Source organism: Pristis pectinata, chromosome 11, assembly GCF_009764475.1.
Source record: "Pristis pectinata isolate sPriPec2 chromosome 11, sPriPec2.1.pri, whole genome shotgun sequence".
NCBI classification, from domain to species: domain Eukaryota; kingdom Metazoa; phylum Chordata; class Chondrichthyes; order Rhinopristiformes; family Pristidae; genus Pristis; species Pristis pectinata.
Window position 1 is genome coordinate 12,784,485 of NC_067415.1, and position 20,591 is coordinate 12,805,075.

At 37.8% G+C, this 20,591-nt stretch overlaps 1 protein-coding gene across 1 annotated transcript in view; it reads left to right on the forward strand.

Moving 5' to 3' along the window:
• ppp2r3b (protein phosphatase 2, regulatory subunit B'', beta) overlaps positions 1-20,591 on the forward strand; it is a 50,758-nt gene that overhangs the window by 20,125 nt on the left and 10,042 nt on the right. Inside the window, exons 3-12 of the mRNA XM_052026513.1 lie at positions 1,474-1,577; positions 3,640-3,742; positions 7,708-7,782; positions 11,702-11,788; positions 12,454-12,610; positions 14,104-14,152; positions 15,721-15,810; positions 17,190-17,365; positions 18,351-18,469; positions 19,238-19,347. Coding sequence (XP_051882473.1) covers positions 1,474-1,577; positions 3,640-3,742; positions 7,708-7,782; positions 11,702-11,788; positions 12,454-12,610; positions 14,104-14,152; positions 15,721-15,810; positions 17,190-17,365; positions 18,351-18,469; positions 19,238-19,347 — 1,070 coding nt within the window. The remainder of the gene's footprint in view (positions 1-1,473; positions 1,578-3,639; positions 3,743-7,707; positions 7,783-11,701; positions 11,789-12,453; positions 12,611-14,103; positions 14,153-15,720; positions 15,811-17,189; positions 17,366-18,350; positions 18,470-19,237; positions 19,348-20,591) is intronic.

A 20,591-nucleotide genomic window follows, 5' to 3' on the forward strand; every position in this document is an offset into this window, starting at 1 on the left:
TGATTACCTTGCAGAGCAATAGCAATTCAGTCAGCAGGGGTGACCATGACCTTCCAGTTGCCTTCCACTTTAATTCTCCATCCCACTCCTGAACTGTTGTAATAAAGCCTAATGTAAGCTTGAGGATCCATACCTCAATTTCCATCAAGGCAAGTTGCAGTCTTGCAACTCTATAGAATTTAACAGCTTCAGGTAACTCGCTTCCTCCTGCTTGTATCAGAACTGGCCAGCTCCATTGGAGGTTGTCAGTCTGCAAGATTTGATTCAGTTTTCTCTCCATTAGCATAGCTTGACCCGCTGGGTATTTCTTACAGCTGTGCATTTCACAAACACAGGATTTTAAAAAGATTGCATTTTCTTTCTCTCTGACTCCCCTCATTAACCTATCAACAGGATAACTTCATCAAAGATGTATCCCCATAGCATCACTGTCCTCATCCTATTAGAGATGTTCCCTTTGTCCTATCCATCTCCCCTTATCTTCTCAGTAACTGATTTTCTTTCCCACTTCCTACAGAAGGTGTTCAATCTGTTTCTCTTTCCACAGATGCTTCTTGACCTGCTGTGTATTTCCACTGCTTATTGTTATTACTGGTGTTACGGACTTGGTGAAAGTCCCTTTAAGATAGTGAGTGTGTGTGTGTGGCGTGCTTATGTCAATAGAAGATAAAGGACGTAATGACGTTGTTGAAGAGGTCAGAAGAAGGGAGAGAGACACCAGCCTGCTAGTTTCTCTATCGATGGATGAGAAACAATAACTGTGTCTGCCATTGAAATTCATGTATGGAAATTGGAAGTAATCCGGTGGAGTTCACTTTGTTGCTGACCTGTAGAAGGAAACAGGTATTTGTCAGAACGACCACAAGTCGGATGCTTTTCGGGGTGAGGAAGTCACTACCGAGTAAACACTGAAGTGTCGTTTGGGTTCCATCATGGAACATTTGGATTTCGTAATTACTCCCCCTATGTTCTCAACATCTACGTCTTATCTTTAGACAACGGTGGTTGTTGAAGAAGCCTTTGCTCATGTTTCACCTTATGGCTTGCGGAACTGAACTTTAAGAACCATTCTTGAACTTGGAGTTTGGGACTTTGCCACACACACACGAAGAGTTTAGTTTTTGGGGTTAATGTTCAAGGTTTAACATTTTTGAATTCTAACATACTAACATTTTTACTTTTATTTTTTGTATTATTATAAGTAGTGATTAATAAAATAGTTTTTAACACTGAATCATGACTCAGTGTGTTTCTTTTGTTGCTGGTTCGTGACACTGGCTAATATGTTTATTTTTGTGTATGTACTGTATGTGTATATACTGTGTGTGTGTGTGTGTGTATATATATATTATTGCCTAGTTTTATTTTGCTTTAGTTTTATTTTCTTCCATTGCTATCAGTCCTTTATTGCACTATCTCTATGCTAGATATTAAAATTTCTGGCTTAACAAATAGCTCTTTTCTATTTAAAAGGTATGTGAGTGCCCACTGTATTGGAAAGCCCCATTGTTTTGCGCTGCTGGTGGAGAAAGAACAGGATATATATCTGTCCATAAGTTTGTTGCAACGTGGAGGAAGTAAGTGTTTTATTGTCCTGCTTGTTCTTCTGCTCTTAATCTTAACTTGTAGTACTGAGTTCTTTTTACTTCCTTTCTCTGAACAAACTATTTTCAAATTAGTGGTGAGGGCATATGTAAAACTAGACCAGGTGCAATTAACCTATCTGTACCACCATTTGTTGCTGATTTTCATTAGTAATTAATTGACAAAAGGACCTTTTGGAGTCCATAATTAGATTTTTTTTTTCAATTTTAAGCTATAGGTTTTTGACAGTGCAGCAGCACACTGGAAAAAGTAAGTGTCACTTCTTGTGATGCAAGTATTGAAGCATATGTATGAAACTAGAGTTTGAAGGCAGATTGTGTGAAGACAAAAATAATGAAACCAGTCTTAGTTTTTGTCTTTGCTTCTATGGAAGATTGTGTACCTGAAGTTGAATGAATGTGGCTTGCAGGGAATTTTCCATTTTTGGTGAACAAGTTTCTGACCACTGAAATTTGCATGAAAATATACTTGAGTTTTATTTTTTTCTACTTCCTTAACTTATATAATTCCACAATACCTTTTGACTTATCAGAGATATTTCTTAAAGGATGAAAGTTACAACATGCAAGTGGGCAATATTATTCAATTAAAATCTGCAGGAAACTGGCAAACATGAAGTTTCATTTTTTTTAAATATTAGATTTGTTTTAAATTGTTCTGAATAGCTTAAATTTAAAAACAAAAGACTTCCCTAAAACTGAATGCTTATTGGTATGCTCTTGATATGTGAATTATTTACAGGAGAAAATTATTAATATCAGCAAAATTAAACTCTGCCATATCACTGTATTTTCTTAATTTCTGCATCTTGCTTGTCATGACCACCTTTCAGAGCAGGTGATTATTTTGTCCTGTAAAAAGTTTTTGTATGTGTAGCATTCGGTTGCTTAATTTAAGAATAGCGACACTTTAAATTCCTGATGTACGCTCTCTTTTGGCAAAAAAACAATTCCTTTGACACTTTTCTGGTTCATCAGAATTGCTGTTCTCATGTTAACCCAGGTAATATTTGCAGGCATTCAGTCGTGGGTTTTTGAGTCCTAGCCAAACCTTGTGCACGTGTGCTTTCTCTCGGATCTGTTGAAGGTGTTTATGACTGGGAAATCTGAGAAAGGAAGTGTTTGTATTATTTCTCCCCCTTTAACCAGAAAGAATTTCAGCGTCAAATTTACTGTTATTGTCACTTGACACGAGATGTCGTAACACATTTGTTGCTGTAATCAATAATGTATCTATCTACCAAAACAAGTTACATTTTAAAAATACTGATCATAATCAAAGATTTTTATCGTAATATCTTTGCCTATCCAGTAGAGATAAGAGGTGTATACAACCCCAATATTTCTCTTTTCAAGGATACACCTGTGACTTGATTGGAGATGCTCACACACCTAGGCTTGCACAATAAATCAAAATATACTTGTTCACTTTTTGGGGGGATATTGGCACTGCTGGTAAGGTCAACATTTATTGCCCTTCCCCCATTTGTCCTTAAGAATGGAGTGATGAGTTGTCATCTTGAACTGCCACAGACCTCCTGGTCAAGCTGCTCCCATAAAACTGTTTGCAGGGAATTCCAGGATATGGACATGTGGCAATGAAGGGACAATGACTATATTCGTGTGTCTGTGTTGTACAAATTTGGGTGAGGGGGTGAGAAGAGAATTCAAGTAGTGATGTTCCTGTCCTTGTCCATGGTGGTAGGGGTCACATCTGTCAAAATAGTCTAGGTAACTGACTCCAGTGCATTTTGTAGATGTACACTGCAGCCACTGTACATCAGTAGTGGAGGGAATAAACGTTTACGGTGGTAGATGGGATGTGAATTAAGTATGTAGCCTTGCTCTGTGTGATGTCAAGGTTCTGGAGTGCTTGTGGATCTGCATTTGTCTATGTTGGGTATCCCACCATCTTGTACTAAAATATGAATTTGCAGTCGTATGGCTTGTTGACTGATTTAATTAATTATCGATACATTTGACGGAGATTTGTTTTTAAATTCTGTGTCATGAATATCTTTCTTGCAAACCAAAGGATCTTGCAAAACTGCCATGATGATGCTTCTAAATTCCTACATCTTCTGTCAAAACCTGGATGTAACTACTTGGAGCAAGAGGACTTCATTCCATTGATACAGGTGCTCTGTTTTGTGACCTTGGTTTTTCATGAGAATATATTTTGAGGTTTTACCACTGCTAATCTATGTAAAGAATAATTAAGCTATTTAACTTTTTCTTCAGAAAGGTGGTTAGAAATTAGTAAATAAGAGTTGCACCGTTAATAGTTTGTTCTTCCTTCTATAGCAATTTGATAACATTCTTAACGCTTTTCTAAAAAATAAAATGCCTTTTAGCTTTTGAATTCACTTTAAATCTGCTTGCTAGACTGAAATATGGTTCAACAGTGATGAGCTAAAGGTGAGAGGGGAGCAATAACTAGCAGACCTAGCTACTTGGATAATACTATCTCAAATGCTTTGGAGTATAAATTTTGTATTTGATGCTGATATTTGGCCAACTAATAATAAAAGTAAACTGCATTCCAAGGGGTTAATAAATTAGCCAAGGAATGACCAATTTGCAGAAGATGTATATTAAAGTAGGTTCAAGGAAATTAATTACCATTGAACCATCGTGGAGAAGAATTAGATGTATTTTCAGCCTCTTTTTTTTTGAAAGAATCCAGCAGTCACCAACTACTGACCAAGCCCCACCTAGGATCTAAGCACATACCCCAATCTGCATTTAAAAGTAGTTTTGAGGATGTGCTACATTGTTGGAAGTGGCACCTTTCAGATGAAGCATTAAAGCAAGATGCTCTCTGTTTAAAAGGTCATGAAAAATCCCTTTATTTGAAAATGATAAAGGGAATGCTCTGTTTTCAGAACAAACCCACAACACTCACACATTATCTAGTTATATTTTGTTATTTGTGTGATACTTATTTTGCTGTATGAGCACATTTACCTCTATCACAATGGTAGTGCATCATATTTAATTAATTGATTTTGACTGTGAAATACCTTGGACTGTCTTAGGAACTTAGATGCTTTAAATGCAAAATGTTTTTCTTTGGTACATGAATTGAGAAATTTCATATTTGACTATAAACTGATATTAATTATTCTAACACTTGAATGCACATGAAATGCTGTTAATTTTAAGTATTCTGCCTGTTAAAGAACAGTGAAGTGAAAGGGCTTTGACAAGATGTCTAGGACAGTTCTGTTGTTTAGCTGTTGGAATAACTACCTTGTATATCAGTTTTTAATGAGTATGTGGAGTATGATTGGTGTTCTATAAAATGGTTTGTTTCTGGATGCAAGAATATTGGCATACAACTGAGTACAAGTTACTGATGCATCCTAAAGTAAAATGCTGCTTAAAATTTTTACATCCACTGCTTAGAATAATATTTGGTTTTGTGTAATTATACTTAATAGAAGGAGAAAATTAAATATTTAGTTTTGGAAAAAGTGAAAGCTGAAAATTGAACACTCTATGGGAAGCTGTGGTTTCTGTGTTGCTTATGTAGAGGAGGCCAGAAGTTTTCTCCAGTGGGTATTAGCACAATGTTGCATGGTACTATTGGATATATTATCATGAAACATTTGTTTGAGGGCGCAGGGACGTTTTGGGCCAAGCTTCCACAATGCAGGAAATGGGTCTAATTTCTGTAGCCATCTATCTGCTCATAAGTACAATAGCCTTCACTGATGCCATATTCTCTTGTATAAAATAACCCTTGCTTTTTGAGGCATTTAAATGCAGATGATGCTGTCTAATGCTGAAAATCTATCCCATTAAAGCTATGCTTTGTTTTGTTGTTCCTAAAGTTCAAATGGAAGTAACTGAAAAATGTGCAGAATAATAGCAACAACTTTCTAAGAACTGATCCAAAAATGATGTAGGTTATGGGATTCTTTATAAAAATTCACCTCCCCCCAAACATCCTCCTTCATTAATGTAGCTCTGGATTTGAGATTAAAAATACAAGTTGGATGGATCCTAGTGCCCATTTTTACCCCTATTTTGTCTTGTACCTTTCTCACCCATCAATATGTTGTAAGATATGGATGCTGCCATCAAACCAGCAGTTGACAGGGAGAGTGTAAAAGTTATTTCAGTGAAATAATTAATTCTGGCATTTGGTCTTTCTTTCTTGCATCATGAGCTGGTGACATTTGATCTGACTCTTTTGATAAATGAAATAAAAATCTGTTCAGAGTGAAATCAATTTCTTTTGGTAACCCTTAAAGCATTGATTTATGTGTTCTATATATTGCTTCATTCAGGGTGGTTAGGTTTCTGAGTGGAGCCTCACCTTCCCATTTAAAATGCATGGAAACAGTTTATAAGTAAACATACCATCTTAATCAATGCAACTTTCAAGGTCAGATTTTTCCCTGGGCAATTTTTTTTAATGCAAAAGTTCAGTTTAGCAACTTTTTAGTATTAGAGAAATAAGCAAATGATACTATTCATTGATGTGCAACAAAATGGAAATGGAGAAACCAACCTTCAATTAGTCAATGCTGTGTTTAGTTCATGAGAGTAAGGGGGAGGGTTTACTGGGTCTGGTAGCAAGTTATCCTTCCCAATCATTACACAATTGGCAATACCTTTTGGAAAGTACTTGGTGGCATATATATATTTAATGTTATATGTGTGTGTGTGTATGTATGGGCAATTAATATTTTCTAACAATTCAGCTACAATATCTGCATTCACTATATACTTCTGAGCTGTTTTCTTCCGAGATGAAATGTAGGCTAGTGCTCAAAAATTTGATTTTTAATGCATCAGGACACGTCTACTCAGTAGGCATAGATTTTGCAGAATTGTTGTTCATTTCCTTAGAAGGTGGCCTCCTAAATTAATTCTATCTCACCTTTCCTAAATATTTCTTAGCTTCCTTATTGTTTTCCCTAAACACTTTATTCTCCAGCTGACTTGTTCCATATAGACTCACCTAGGGCTGCACTGGCCATTGTGCTTTTTGAGAAAGGTTAGATTGATCTTTTCAAAGAAACATAATTTCAGTCCCTTCAGCTTTTTCCACCCTTCAATGAGCACGCTGTTGGTGTATGATTTCTCTCTGCCATTTTTCCATATTGTTTAATGGTTTTTGTAAATAAAATCTATCCATCTAAATATGGACTTAAGTTTTAAATACTTCATGTTTATACATAATTATATTGGTGGTATGAAGTCTCATCCTCTCCTATCTACACCAACTTCCCTGTCACGAACCAGCAACAAAAGAAACACACTGAGCATGATTCAGTGTTAAAAACTATTTTATTAATCACTACTTATGATAATACGTAAAATAAAAGTAAAAAAAAATGTTAGTATGTTAGAATTCAAGAATGTTAAACCTCGAACGTTAACCCCAAAACTAAACTCTTCGTGTGTGTGTGTGTGACAAAGTCCAAAACTCCCAGTTCCTGAATGGTTCTTAAAGTTCAGTTCCGCAAGCCATAAGGTGTAACATGAGCAAGGGCTTCTTCAACAACCACCATTGTCTGAAGATAAGATGTAGATGTAGAAAAACATAGAGAGAGTACATACGAAATCCAAATGTTCCAGGATGGAACCCAAACGACACTTCAGTGTTTACTCGGTAGTGACTTCCTCACCCCGAAAAGCATCCGAACCGTGGTCGTCCACACACAAATACCTGTTTCCTTCTACAGGTCAGCAACAAAGTGAACTCCACCGGATTACTTCCAACTTCCATACATGGATTTCAGTGGTAAACACAGTTATTGTTTCTCATCCATCGATAGAGAAAAACAAGCAGGCTGGTGTCTCTCTCCCTTCTCTCTCTCTCTTTCTTCTTCTTCTTACTTCTTCAACAACGTCATTACATCCTTTATCTTCTATTGACGTAAGCACGCCCCACACACACATATACACACACACTCTCTATCTTAAAGGGACTTTCACTGAGTCCATAACCAAGTTCTCAACCCTATGCTATTTACAATGCACTTTGTTTAAGATCATTCTGATGGCAGTCGATGTTCATAAAGCAAGTTGGCTTGAATAGTTTGATAAGAACTCAATTGTTTGAACGGCTGTTGATTTCCTTTTGTAGGATGTGGTGAATACGCACCCTGGGTTAACGTTTCTTAGAGAAGCAACTGAATTTCACACTCGATATGTCACCACAGTAAGTGATATTTTTGAATACAGAAACATTTTTGTTATCTGCTACTTTCACCTGTGCTAACTAAAGTGATATATAGCTTTTATGCTTGTTCATGACTTGCAAATGGATGTTGCTTGCTTTCCATTTTAAATGTCTTGTACATTTCGCAAAGATGCTTTATAAAACCTGTAGTGTATTTTTTCTTAAGAATGACAAGAGGCAGCAGAAGGAAATGAATCCTGAAACCTCCTTTACATGTTTAAATTTCAATACAAGTACTCCCAATGGTTTATAATACAAGAAGTAATTCTGAGTTATTGATCCCAATGTGGCAGATCTTCCACTACCCCAAGTTCACTGATCATCTGCCCGCTGTTTCTTATAGTGTGATCCAGGACACAACCAGGCTCCCAGCATGTTGGTGAAGCACATGGCTACTCCCTACACAAGTACCCAGTTGCATGTCAGGAGCTGGAAAATCTGCAGAACTCCAGACCAAATGGGTAGTGTGGAAGTCCTATGGCCAGCCTTCTGCTGAGCACAAGGCTACAATTACTGTCTTCAATTAGAAAATTACTCACTTATTGACACATCCACAGGCAGATCCATTATTTGAGGAAAATGGGGTTGTGGGGAGAATGGTAGCAGGGCCAAACTGCAAAAATTCTTCACACTTGAGAATGCTGGCCAAGAGGATCTTCCCACTGGATGGCCACCCATATTGATAAATGCAATACCTTTGGCAGGGAAAGTTAGAATTGGAAGGCTGCAGTTTTATGGCTCCTGGGAAAGGGGTGTCAGCTAGTTGCAGGGGTGGAAGCTGAAGGTAGTGTTGGGTCAGTAGGTTGCAGATATTAAGATGGCAGTGCCAGACTTGGTGGAAAGTCTGGAAGGCAAAAAAAATCATTAGGTTGTGAGGGCAGATCATGGGGCAGGTGCTGAAGGACAGATTTCAAAAGTCATTTTGGAAGCCTGCCATAAGCCAAATGTTTGTTTGTGATTCTGTTATCTCAAGGGAGAGCTCAAAGATGCACTTCTGCAGCCAGCTGCTCCCAGCTTTATTCTGCTGCCATATTTCCTGAGGCCTGGGGAAATTAACCAGCAACATTCTTTTTAAATCGTCTGTCCAACTGTATTTTAGGAGATTGATTTAACTAAGCAGAACCTGCCAATGGAAAAATAACAGCACGTGAAATGATGTCATTTTTTTTTAATTCCTGAATTTCTTAGCAACTGCTTATTATGTCTCATTATGCCAAATCTTTGCTGGAAAATCCAAACTTTCTAACTATGTGTAAATTTTTTTTATTTGCTACCTAAAATATTCTACTTAATTTTTCCCTCGAAGAAACAATTATCGCCATCTAAACCATTTGCTCTGGGAGATTACTCTGCATTTTAACACTTTTTAAGAAAAAGTCTCTAACATTTTCTTTATTAACAACCCCTCTTGTACATTTTACAAATTAAAGACAGAGATGCAGCACAGAAACATGCCCTTTGGCCCACCAAGACCATGCCAACCATCAACCACCCATTTATACTAATACTCATTAATCCTTTTTTTTTTATTTTACCCACTTTTTTTTCAATAACTGACCCAGGTTTTGCAACGTGACTACATGCTAGGGACAATTTACTGTAGCTAGTGAAACCCAAACTGGCCATCAGTGAATAGATTATTGGTAAGTGTCACTTGATAGTACTGTTGATTACAGCTTTCATCTCTGCTGAAAATTAAGAGTGAACTCTATGAACAGAAGCGTATAATTGGGACGTTATAGCCTTATTTTATCCAGTGCTGTCACCTGTTTCTCAATATCACATGGAGTGAATCAAATTGGCCAGAGACTGAGGATCTCAGGAGGAAGCAGAGATGGACCTTCTGTTTGATGCATTTAGCTGAACATGGTTGTGAATGCTTCGATCTTTAGCAGTCACATGCTCAGCCCTGTCATTGTTAAGGATGGGGATATTCCTGCAACTACCACCTCATGTTCACTATTTAATTGTTCTCTACCATTCATGGCTAGGTAAGGTAGGACTCTGGGGATCTGACCTGATCCATAGGTTGAGATTGAATAACTCTGTCCAGTGCATGCTTTTCCCTTTTTGCTACTTAGCACACGTAGTTCTGTATTGCAGTTTCACTAAACCAGGCACCATATTGTTTTTAGGTATGCTAGTTGTTACTGCTGGCCTTGCCTTCTCCACTCATTGAACCAGGGTTGATTCCCTGACTTGGTGGTAATTGCAGAGCAATGGATTCACCAGGCCATGAGGGTAAAGATTCTGGCCTACATTTCTGCTACTGCTGTTGGTGCGCAGTAGCTCATGGATGTCAACGTTTGAACTGCCAGATCTGTTCTGTGTCTGTTCCATTCAGCGTGTTTGTAGCATTGTGATGGCATCCTCTGTGTGAAAACCAAATTGTCTATCGCAAGCACAAAATGGGATGTGCTCCAAGTTAAATCCTGTTCTTTGGCTTGGGTGGGGTGGCTGGTGGTTGGTGAGGGGTATTCCAATCTTGGATCACTCTTGCCCTCCAGTCTCCACCCTGACCTCCACTCATGGAGCTCTAATATCTCCTAGGCCCTCAATTTGGCCTGGTGACCCTCGGATAGTCTTGCACACTGACCTTCCAATTCCACAAGACCCCTGATGGAGGCCCTGAAAGCGTACACCACCTGTTCAGTAGCACACAACTCCTTGCTATTTATATTGTAGCTAACTGGATTCTTAAATTAGCATTTTAATAATCAACCTTTTCATTTATCATTGTTCATAAAGACAAGATAAAGAAGGTCATTTGCCCTGCAGGAAGATCTTGCCTATCTTGCATTTCTGAATCTAATAATTCAATCAATTATTTTAGCATTTTCATTTGCACAAATTCCATAAAAACTATTTATGTAAAGAACTTGTTCTGACCTTGCATGAGCTTTCATTAGTTTGAACATGTACTACTCCCACTAATTTGAAATGATTCCAGATTAATCTTTTCCATGCCCTTGACTGATGGTCACTATGATTATGGTATTGGTTTATTATTGTCACTTGTACCGAGGTACAGTGAAAAACTTGTCTTGCATATCAATCGTACAGGTCAATTCATTACACAGTGCAGTTACATTGAGTTAGTACAGACTGCATTGAGGTATTACAGGTAAAAACAATAACAGTACAGAGTAAAGTGTCACAGCTATAGAAAAAGTGCAGTGCAATAAGGTGCAAGGTCACAACAACGTAGATCGTGAGGTCATAGTCCATCTTATTGTATAAGGGAACCGTTCAATAGTCTTATCACAGTGGGGTAGAAGCTGTCCTTAAGCCTGGTGGTACATGCCATCAAGTCTCCTGTATCTTCTACCTGATGGCAGAGGAGAGAAGAGAGAATGTCCCAGGTGGGTGGGGTCTTTGATTATGTTGGCTGCTTCGCCAAGGCAGCGAGAGGTAAAGGCAAGAGTCTAAGGAGGGGAGGCTGGTTTCTGTGACATGCTGGGCTGTGTCCACAACTCTCTGCAGTTTCTTGTGGTCCCAGACAGAGCAGTTGCCGTACCAAGCCGAGATGCATCCAGATAGGATGCCTTGGGTCACTTGGATCCAATGTAGTTGACTAGAATGTTGAGCTTGGTTGCAATTTCCTTTAGCTTAAATTCTGTTCTTTTGGTCATCTATTCTGACAACCTTATTGCTTCTGATTCTTGCCCTGCATTGTTCAGACATTTTTAAGTGTAAAATTTGCCAAGACTTAGTGGGTATTTCTCAGTTTCATCTGTTATTTCTGTATCATCTGTGGAGAACTTGAGTTGTCTATATATCTGTTGTACAATAGGTGTTTGTCTGCATTAGGCCTTTACAGCCATTATGCACAATATACTGTTTCCACCTTAAATTGCTGTCAAATGCTAATGATTTAATCTTTTGTTTTCTTGCACAGGTCATACAGAGAATATTTTACACAGTAAACAGATCATGGACGGGACGTATAACATGTACAGAAATTAGGAAAAGCAACCTTCTGCAGGTATTGCCTCCTGCAGTCTGTGTTCCTGCCCCTCACTCATTTGATCTTTTCTACTTGTGCAAGTAAAGTACTTGAAATTTCAATTCTTGAGTGATCGCAAGGCACTTGGATTCAAATATCTAACTCCATTAATCTTCTCCAACATTTTCATCTGCTTATTTTTAACAAAAACTTCCATGAGGTAGCACTTGTATGATTCGTCCCACATGGGAAACAGTTCGTACTGTCTTTTAGAATTTGCTCTGAAGTATAGTACGTAATAAGCATACCATGACTTAAGTGCAACAGTATGCCTGGAACCTCCCTGCATTGTCACTCCAGTAAATTCTAATACCCAAGAATGGATATATGTTTTAATTATTTTTATTGCCAGTGTGATTGAATAAATTGGTCAATCAAGCTTTTTTAAAAACATTGGACACAATTAATCTCTAATTGTACATCACACGATGCTGATTCAAAGATTAAAAACTTACAAATTTGCAAACTTGTCAAATCTGCATATCATCGCACAAAGTAGAAACAGTGTGAGTTTTCTTAAAAATGGTTAAGATTCAATTTTCTGTGGCAGAAGATTGCCAATTTGCATGTATTAGGAGTTGGGATAATTACTTTTTGAATAATTTGTATGAATTCTAAAGTGAGGGTATGTTTTTAATTCGCAGAATCTAGCCTTATTGGAAGAGGAAGATGACATTAATCAGCTCACAGAATTTTTCTCATATGAGCACTTTTATGTGATCTATTGTAAGTTCTGGGAACTTGACACTGACCATGACCTCTACATTGATCAGAAGGACCTGGCAAGACACAATGATGATGGTATGACATCCAACATGAAGTAGCAGGTCATTAATAGTCAGCTGCTAGATGCTTCAAATGACAGACCATGCATGAATAAATGGTGAACAGCTATCTGGATAAACTATTTCAAATCGGCCTCTTTTATTTTCTGGAACATAAACCAATCCACAAAACAAAAATCTGCATTGTACTTCCCATTTTTCATCTTGCTCCTTTTGTCACGGTGTAATTAAATCTCAGCCCATCAATAATCATTTTTATTTTGGAGAAAAAAAATAATTAAATCCAAATATAAGAGCAGGGGAAATTATATTAATTCCATTTATCACAGTGAGACTTCCACAGGAAACCTTCTTTCTTTAGTTGTCTATCTGTGCAAAATCATTCATCTGCAATCTTGTTCATTTTAGTCACGAGCACATGAAGATTTTTTTTGAAAGAATATTGCATTGGTCACTTTTGAGGCAAGGTGGATAACTGTCATTAATATGTTGTGAATGTTGACCATCTGCATTTGAACAATTGAGAGTCAAGCAGCCTAAGCTAAATTCAAGCTCTAACTTTTGTATTAAGCTTTGCTTCGACACATCTAACAGCTTATCCAGGTTGTAAAGTTAACAGAATTCAAATCTCTCTCTTTCCATAACACTTGATTTTATTTCAAATGATTATACATTAGTTTTTGTTGTTTAAATCACTCTGGGCACAAATTTATCTGAGAATGTGGTGGATATGGAGGAGGGCGTGGGATGGATGAACAAGAGAATCCCATGGAATTCATCCCCATAATTTTAAACTGCCATTTTATTTTGTCTTCAGTTAATATTCAGAACCTTGTTTAGCAAATTGTGATAAAACTCTGACATCAAGGCTGGGATTTTCTCACCAGCCTATGATTTTCATGATCCTGAAAAATGAATGGGGGTTGGTTGGTGAGAGAGTGATGTGAGGGGGGTGTAAATTAACAGGCTGTCAAATGCACTAATGGAAAACCCTGAACCTTTGTAGAATTCACTAGCAGTGATGTCAAGATCGACACGGGTTTCTCATTTATGGACATTATTCCTTTGGGATAATGGATCTTGATTACTTTCTGTGACCTCTAGAAAAGCGAGAGGCCATTGTATCCATGAACACAAATATGTCACCGTACTTTTTATATGATTAGAACCAGATTTGACCAAGTTTAACAGCTGTGATTACTTTGAGCAACTTTTTCCAAATCATATTTCTGCCTTTAGTTTTAAAAATTCCATTGAAGCATGCAATGACTTTAGCATGATAAAACCAATACATTAATATCAAATATACTTTGAATGTAGTGCTAATTAGATTCATCTTGAAGATGAATGAGTTGGAATTTGAAGTTTTAACATTGCAAACATTGTTAGTGCAGATCCTAGTTATAGCATGTGTTGATTTGGAACAGTCTACATTTAAATTATGAAGTTTCTCAATTTTACAGGAAGTGCTGAAATTGTAGTTTGAATGATCCTTTTTCTTTCTTTTAGCTATATCGAGTAGAATGATAGAAAGAATTTTCTCTGGAGCAGTTACGAGGTAAATAAAAGTAAAATATGCTGAATGTTACTTTATTCTGGTTAGCCATAGAACAACTTTAATGATCAGATTTCCTTTATAAGTTTCCACTTTTACCTCTACATTTTGTTTTGAATTGAGGAGCTTCATTTTTTTTTAATTTAAAAACCTACACAACAGCAAAGTAAAAACTTCTTCAATTTTCACACAAACTGAAAACCTGTGGTCCCATCTCCATCACCTGTTGTAACTCGCATCTGTGTGCAATGTGGACAGTTTTTCCAAGTGTGTTCTGACCACATAAATAAGACCCAATTTAATCTGCCCAATTATCACTTTTTTCTGATGATTTAGAGCAGACTGATAGTGATTTGAAGATCATCAGTAGACCTATAAAGCATCACATTCACCAGTAACCTGCTCATCAATGTGTAGGTTGGTTTCTATCAGGAGCACTTGGCTGTGGACCTCATGAGCGACTTTGTCCAAATATGGACAAAAGAGCTGAAATCTAGAGCTGAGGGTGATCTCATGACATCAAAGCAGCATTTGACCATAAGTGTCAATTTAGTGGAATAGAGGGGAAATTTTTACAATGTGCTAGGTTTGTTGCCAGGCTAAGGAAGGTGCTTGTTAATGGTCAATAATCTCCACTCACATCAATACTAACCGTTACCCAGGACAGCATCCTGGACCCAGCCATCTTCAGCTGCTTTATCAATGACCTTCCCTCCATCATATAAGAATTTAGGATCATTGTGCAATTTTGGATTACATTTGCAAATCCTCAGCACCTACATGCAGCAAAACCTCAGCCATACTGAAAAAGATGGTTAATACTCACACCACTGGTGCCCACCTACCACTGAGATTAATCAGTCTTGCTTTTTTTTTTCCCCAAGTCAAGAGTTGGGGTTGCCATTGAGCATAAATAATTGGCTGAGTCTCACAAATATGGCTATAAGAGCAGGTCAGAAGCTGACTATCCTGGTATGAGTGATCACCATCTGATGCCCAAAATCTTTCCATCTGCAAAGCACGAGTTTGAGTTGGGATTGGTATGCTCTCTCCTTGCCTGAATGAGTGCAGTTGGAGCTGTTGCACCAAAAATTATTATGTTTTATTTCTTCAGGTTTTAATTGTTGATTTTGTGTAAATGTTTCTTTCCCTTCATCCATCTTCCTCTGCATCTGTCTTTTTCTGTACCTCCTTTTTGACATTTGAAGTTATCCATTTTAACTTGTGCCCTTTAGTCCTTGCTCAGTCAATTTCACGATCTTTCAATCTGATTATAGGACACTTGCTTGACCTTTTCACTTGCCTTCAGATGCCCTGATTTTCCCCTTCGAGATCAGTTCACACCTTTCAGCAACTGTCATGACTTTTGTGTTTTCCCCAAAGTGCAATGGCAAGAAGCAAGTCTGACTAGTCACACTTGCCTTGTTGCAATAAACTATGGACTTGTGTAATAGGTTTTTGCAAGAAATTAGTAATGCTGCTCATTCTCAGCATCAATGGAAATTTATTCACAAAGTTTTATAAATGTAGCAAGTTCAGATCTAACTTTAAAATTGTTGCTTAATTTACAGGCACAGAAATGCTACAAAAGAAAGAAAAATTGGTTACGCAGACTTTGTGTGGTTTTTGATTTCAGAAGAAGATAAAAAGACATCAACCAGGTAAATAATCTTCTTAATAATAAAGAAAGCAAAATGATTACCGTTTGTGTTACAGAATTTTGTACATCCAGGTGAATAAAATATGTTTTTTAAATTTCAGTAGTTGAATGCATTACTTAATTTAGACGTAGTATTTGGACTGTCAAACCACTAAAGTACCTAATTTTAAATATTTTTGAATGGAGTAATACAGTTCCATTTTAATCACTCATTGGGATGATGTTGATCTTGTGTTTAGAGCTTAAGGTGAGGCACCATTTTTTTTATATAAAACAGTACAGCACTGGATAGGCCATTCGGCCCATGATGTTGAGCCGATCTTGATGCCAATTTATACTAAATGTCGTCGTATTCGTCGTCATCCTCCTGTGTATCATCCATATCCCTCCATCATATTCATGTGTTCATCTAAAAGCCTCTTAAATGTCACCAAACTGCCTGCTTCCAGTACTACCCCGGCAACCTATCCCAGGCACCTACCACTCTCTGCGTAATATATATGCACACACATACATATGAAAAACTTGCCCCTCATGTTGCCTTTTAAGATCTCTTTCCCTCTTTTCCACCCCCAGCCCCCCCAAAACCTTAAAAGCATATCCTCTGGTGTTTGACATTTCTACCCTGGGGAAAAGATTCTGAATGTCCACCCTATCTATGCCTCTCATAATTTTAAAAGCCTCAATCAGGTCTCCCCTCGGCCTCCACATTAGGGAGAACAACCCAAGTTTGTTCAGCCTTGTAGCTCATACACTCTCTCTAATCCAGGCAGCACCCTTTCAACATCCTTCCTATAATGGGGCAACCAGAACTGCACACAAAACTGTAGGTGCGGTCTGACTAAAGTTTTTTTTTATTTTATATAGCTGCACAAGACTTCCTTACTCTTGTACTCAACACCCCTACACACCTGATGCATCCGTTGGCCACTTTCTCCAGGGCATCAGAACTGGGTCAGTTGAGACTTTGCAAGATGACACAGAATATTTAACTTGAGGAGCATGCCATGCACACAGTTTTTAAGTCTTTCATCCAATATCACTGATCAGCAGCCCTTGAGAAAATGTGTAGCTTTAACAAAAAGGCTCTCCTCTAAGAAAGAACCTACCTACTCAGAAAAGAGTTGATAGAGGGAAAGAGATGCATGGAAAACTGTGGTCCTGGAACTGGATCTAGACCAATGTTTTAAATAACCTCAGGGTTCATATTCAAGTTAAAGTCTTTCAGCAACTGTTTCTATTAAATTTCTTTCTATCTTTGGAACATTGGAAAAACTCTGCAGAGAAAAGGTCCACTGACACTCGGTTGTTTTTGACATTGCTAAAGAGTTAAACTAAATACAATTTCTTAGCAATATCTATTGTTTTCTCCTCTGACAGTATTGAGTACTGGTTCCGCTGTTTGGACCTTGATGGAGATGGAGTGCTTTCTATGTATGAGCTGAACTATTTCTATGAGGAGCAGTGCAAGAAGCTTGAATGCATGTCCATTGAACCATTGCCTTTTGAGGACTGCCTTTGTCAATTGCTTGATCTTGTTAAGCCAGAATGTGAAGGTAATCATTTGATAGAAGTTCAACTCTTCTAGTCAGGTTTGCATTTCTAATGTAAATCTATTCCTTCAGTTTGATATTAAATGAATAATGTTGCTGATTATGTAAAATATTTTAATTGTATATTGCTGAATTATATTTGATATTCTGCTTGATGGAAGAAAAAGACTGTGTGTCTATGTTCATTGAGGGTGGGATGGCTGTGCAGCAGGAGATCCTAGTCATGTCAGCCCTGAGTACTTCCAGCTCAGGGTGTTCAATAATTATATGGGGCGGCATGGTAGCATAGCAGTCGGCGCGACGCTATTACAGCGCCAGCGATTGGGGTTCAATTCCCGTCGCTGTCTGTAAGGAGTTTGTACATTCTCCCATGTCTGCGTGGGTTTCCTCCGGGTGCTCCAGTTTCCTCCCACATTGCAAAAGACGTACGGGTAGGTTAATTTGGGTTTAAAATGGGCGGCGCGGACTCGTTGGGCTGGAAGGGCCTGTTACCACGCTGTAAATAAAATTTTAAAATTTTTTAATATTTACAATATGAAAAGTAAAATGTCTTCCATTCTGGCACACTTTCAGGAAATCTCAGCCAGGCCTTAAAAGTGATACTATTACTAGAAACTAGACTATTGGGAGAAAGGGAGGGGGAAGATGTATTCCTGCTCTTAACTGCTACCCTACAACTCCTTCCAAAACCATAAATGAGTGAGTATTTTAGACTTCAGTGATGTTTGAATAGGTTTTCATCACAATAATATAGTTTAGTACAGTTTGTTTTGGCAGCAGAATAAAAACTAACTTAGCAGCACCAGATGATCAGACAAGACTTGTTTGAACATGTAACTTGGTACACATTGGGAGCAATTTGAGACTTAAATTGGCACTTGCTGTAGAAACCCCAACCTATCTAGAGACTATATGTTTACTTTTAAAAACTGCATGAATAGTATACATTTGCTATGGAAACTAACTTGCCAACTTTTGTTTTACACAGGAAAAATCACTCTCCACGATCTGAAGAAATGCAAGATGGCAAATATATTTTTTGACACCCTTTTTAACATCGACAAGTATTTGGAGCATGAGCAGAAGGATCCTTTTTCTATCCAGAGGGTAACTATTTTAATACTAAATCTTTTCCTCTGCACTACATTCCTCGGTTCTTAAAACCTGCCATGAAGAGAGCCTCCACTTAATCTGAATTAAGCAAAATAAATGATCTAAACTTGTGTTGCTGTCTCTAAGCAGGGACTATCACAGGATCTCCAGCCTGTAGTGGCTCTATCTTGGTATTCACCTCAAAAGGAAAGGTGCAGGAATAAAACAGGAAATGTTTTGCCTCATCTTTGATTCTACCCAACCTGGGCTGTTGCATCAGTTTCAGATTGTAGTTGTAGTGTTATTGCAACATAAAAAAATTAATGGAGACCATCAGACATTATATTGCTCTGGACACCTATTAGGTACCAAGGAGGCTTTACCACTGGTTGATTATCTCCAGAAAGACTGATCGTGCAAAGCCTCAGTTCTGAACTGGCTGCCACAGGATTGATGCAAATACTTTGGTTTCTCAATCAAAGTCAAGAGTGGTCATTTTATAAGATTTCAGAAAAGAGCTAAACCAAATTTCCAAAAGCCCAAATAAACTTTTGGCTGGATCAGGCCTTGCCAGATTGTATCTCAAGGCACTCGAGCAAGTGTGTCCATCAAATTGAATAATTCTGCAAAAGCTGAAATTAATGATCTGTGCAAAAGAGGTGTACAAATAATTAAATGGTCTACAAAAGCTGGGAGAATTGTGCAGTGTCTCTAAGCTTCATGCACAGCTACATTAAAAATGACATCTGTGAAGCTTCTGCAATTACAATCTTTCTTGTGCAGCAGGATGTGGAGAATGATGGACCAGAAATGACTGACTGGGAGCGGTATGCTGTAAATGAGTATGAAAATCTGGTGGCCGAGGAAGCAGCCAATGAAAACTGGAATGATGGGTAAGAGACTGCCTATTTAACTTATGGATGTTTGATCTGAACGTCTTATTTGGATCGTAATGAAAGATTCTACTATTTCTTTACAACACAGTGGCCATTTGACCCATAAAGTTTACACTAATTCTCGGAACATTTACCTATTTATCTCCCTGCAACCTATTTTTTTTCTCTCTCATGCTCACCAACTCCTCCCTAGTTCTCCTACCTACATTAGGGCAATGTATACAGTAGCCAATTAACCTATTAGATTGTCTTTGGGATGTGGGAGGAAACCAGTGCAGTCCTAGGGAGAATGTGTAAATTCTGTGCAGACAGCACCAGAGGTCAGGATTGAATCCAGATCAATGGAACTGTGTGGCAGCTGTACTAACTTCTGCACCACTGTACACCTCATTATTAATCTTGTGTCCCCATGGATTACTATTTTCAAATAGTCTACCCTTTTTGTATCTAGTTTTCTTCTGTTGCTGACTTTCTTCCACTTAAGTGATCATGGTCTTTTAGAGCTATTTTGAAATTAATGCTATGAACAGTCATTTCATATTACTCAGTTTGACCAATCTAAATAGCACAGCAAAGTTAAATCCAGTACAATGTGAAATAAAAGATTGAGGTTTGGGTTCTAAGGAGACCGTCTGATCTGTTGAACTTTTTCCAACACCTTCTGTTTTAGATTTCTAGTTTCTGTGGTATTTTGCTTTTGTCAAAACTGTGAATTATCAGATCACTTGAATTGTGTGATGCTGCATTGAAGTAGATTATTTGATGATTCTGAAATGAGAAGGGATTTTTCAAATAGTTAAGCACAGTTTTTCTGTCACATTTTAAATCTAAGTTGAGTCCCACTTTGGATAGCAAGGAAAACCCCAAGTGCAATTTCTGAAACACTTTTCAAGTACAAAATTTGGAAGGAATCTTAAAGTTGTGATTTGGATTTGAGAAAATTTTACTTGTTGGCTTAAAGTTGTTGATCTTGTTTCAGCAAATTGAGGGACAGATGGGATTGAAGATTATAGGAACGGGTGAGAGTGTGTTGGTCAAAAGTGACTTGCTTGGGCAGGAAAGCATAACGATACATTTTGTGATGAACTGGGTCCAGTGCTATGCATCTACTGGTGATAATTTATTAGTTGTGCCCCGTTGGGTATTCTGATATGGTCAGTTGATGCAGTGGCTTAAAATTAACCATAATTGGATCTCATGAGGGATTTCTCATTGCTGGATATTTGTGAACCTGGTGCACC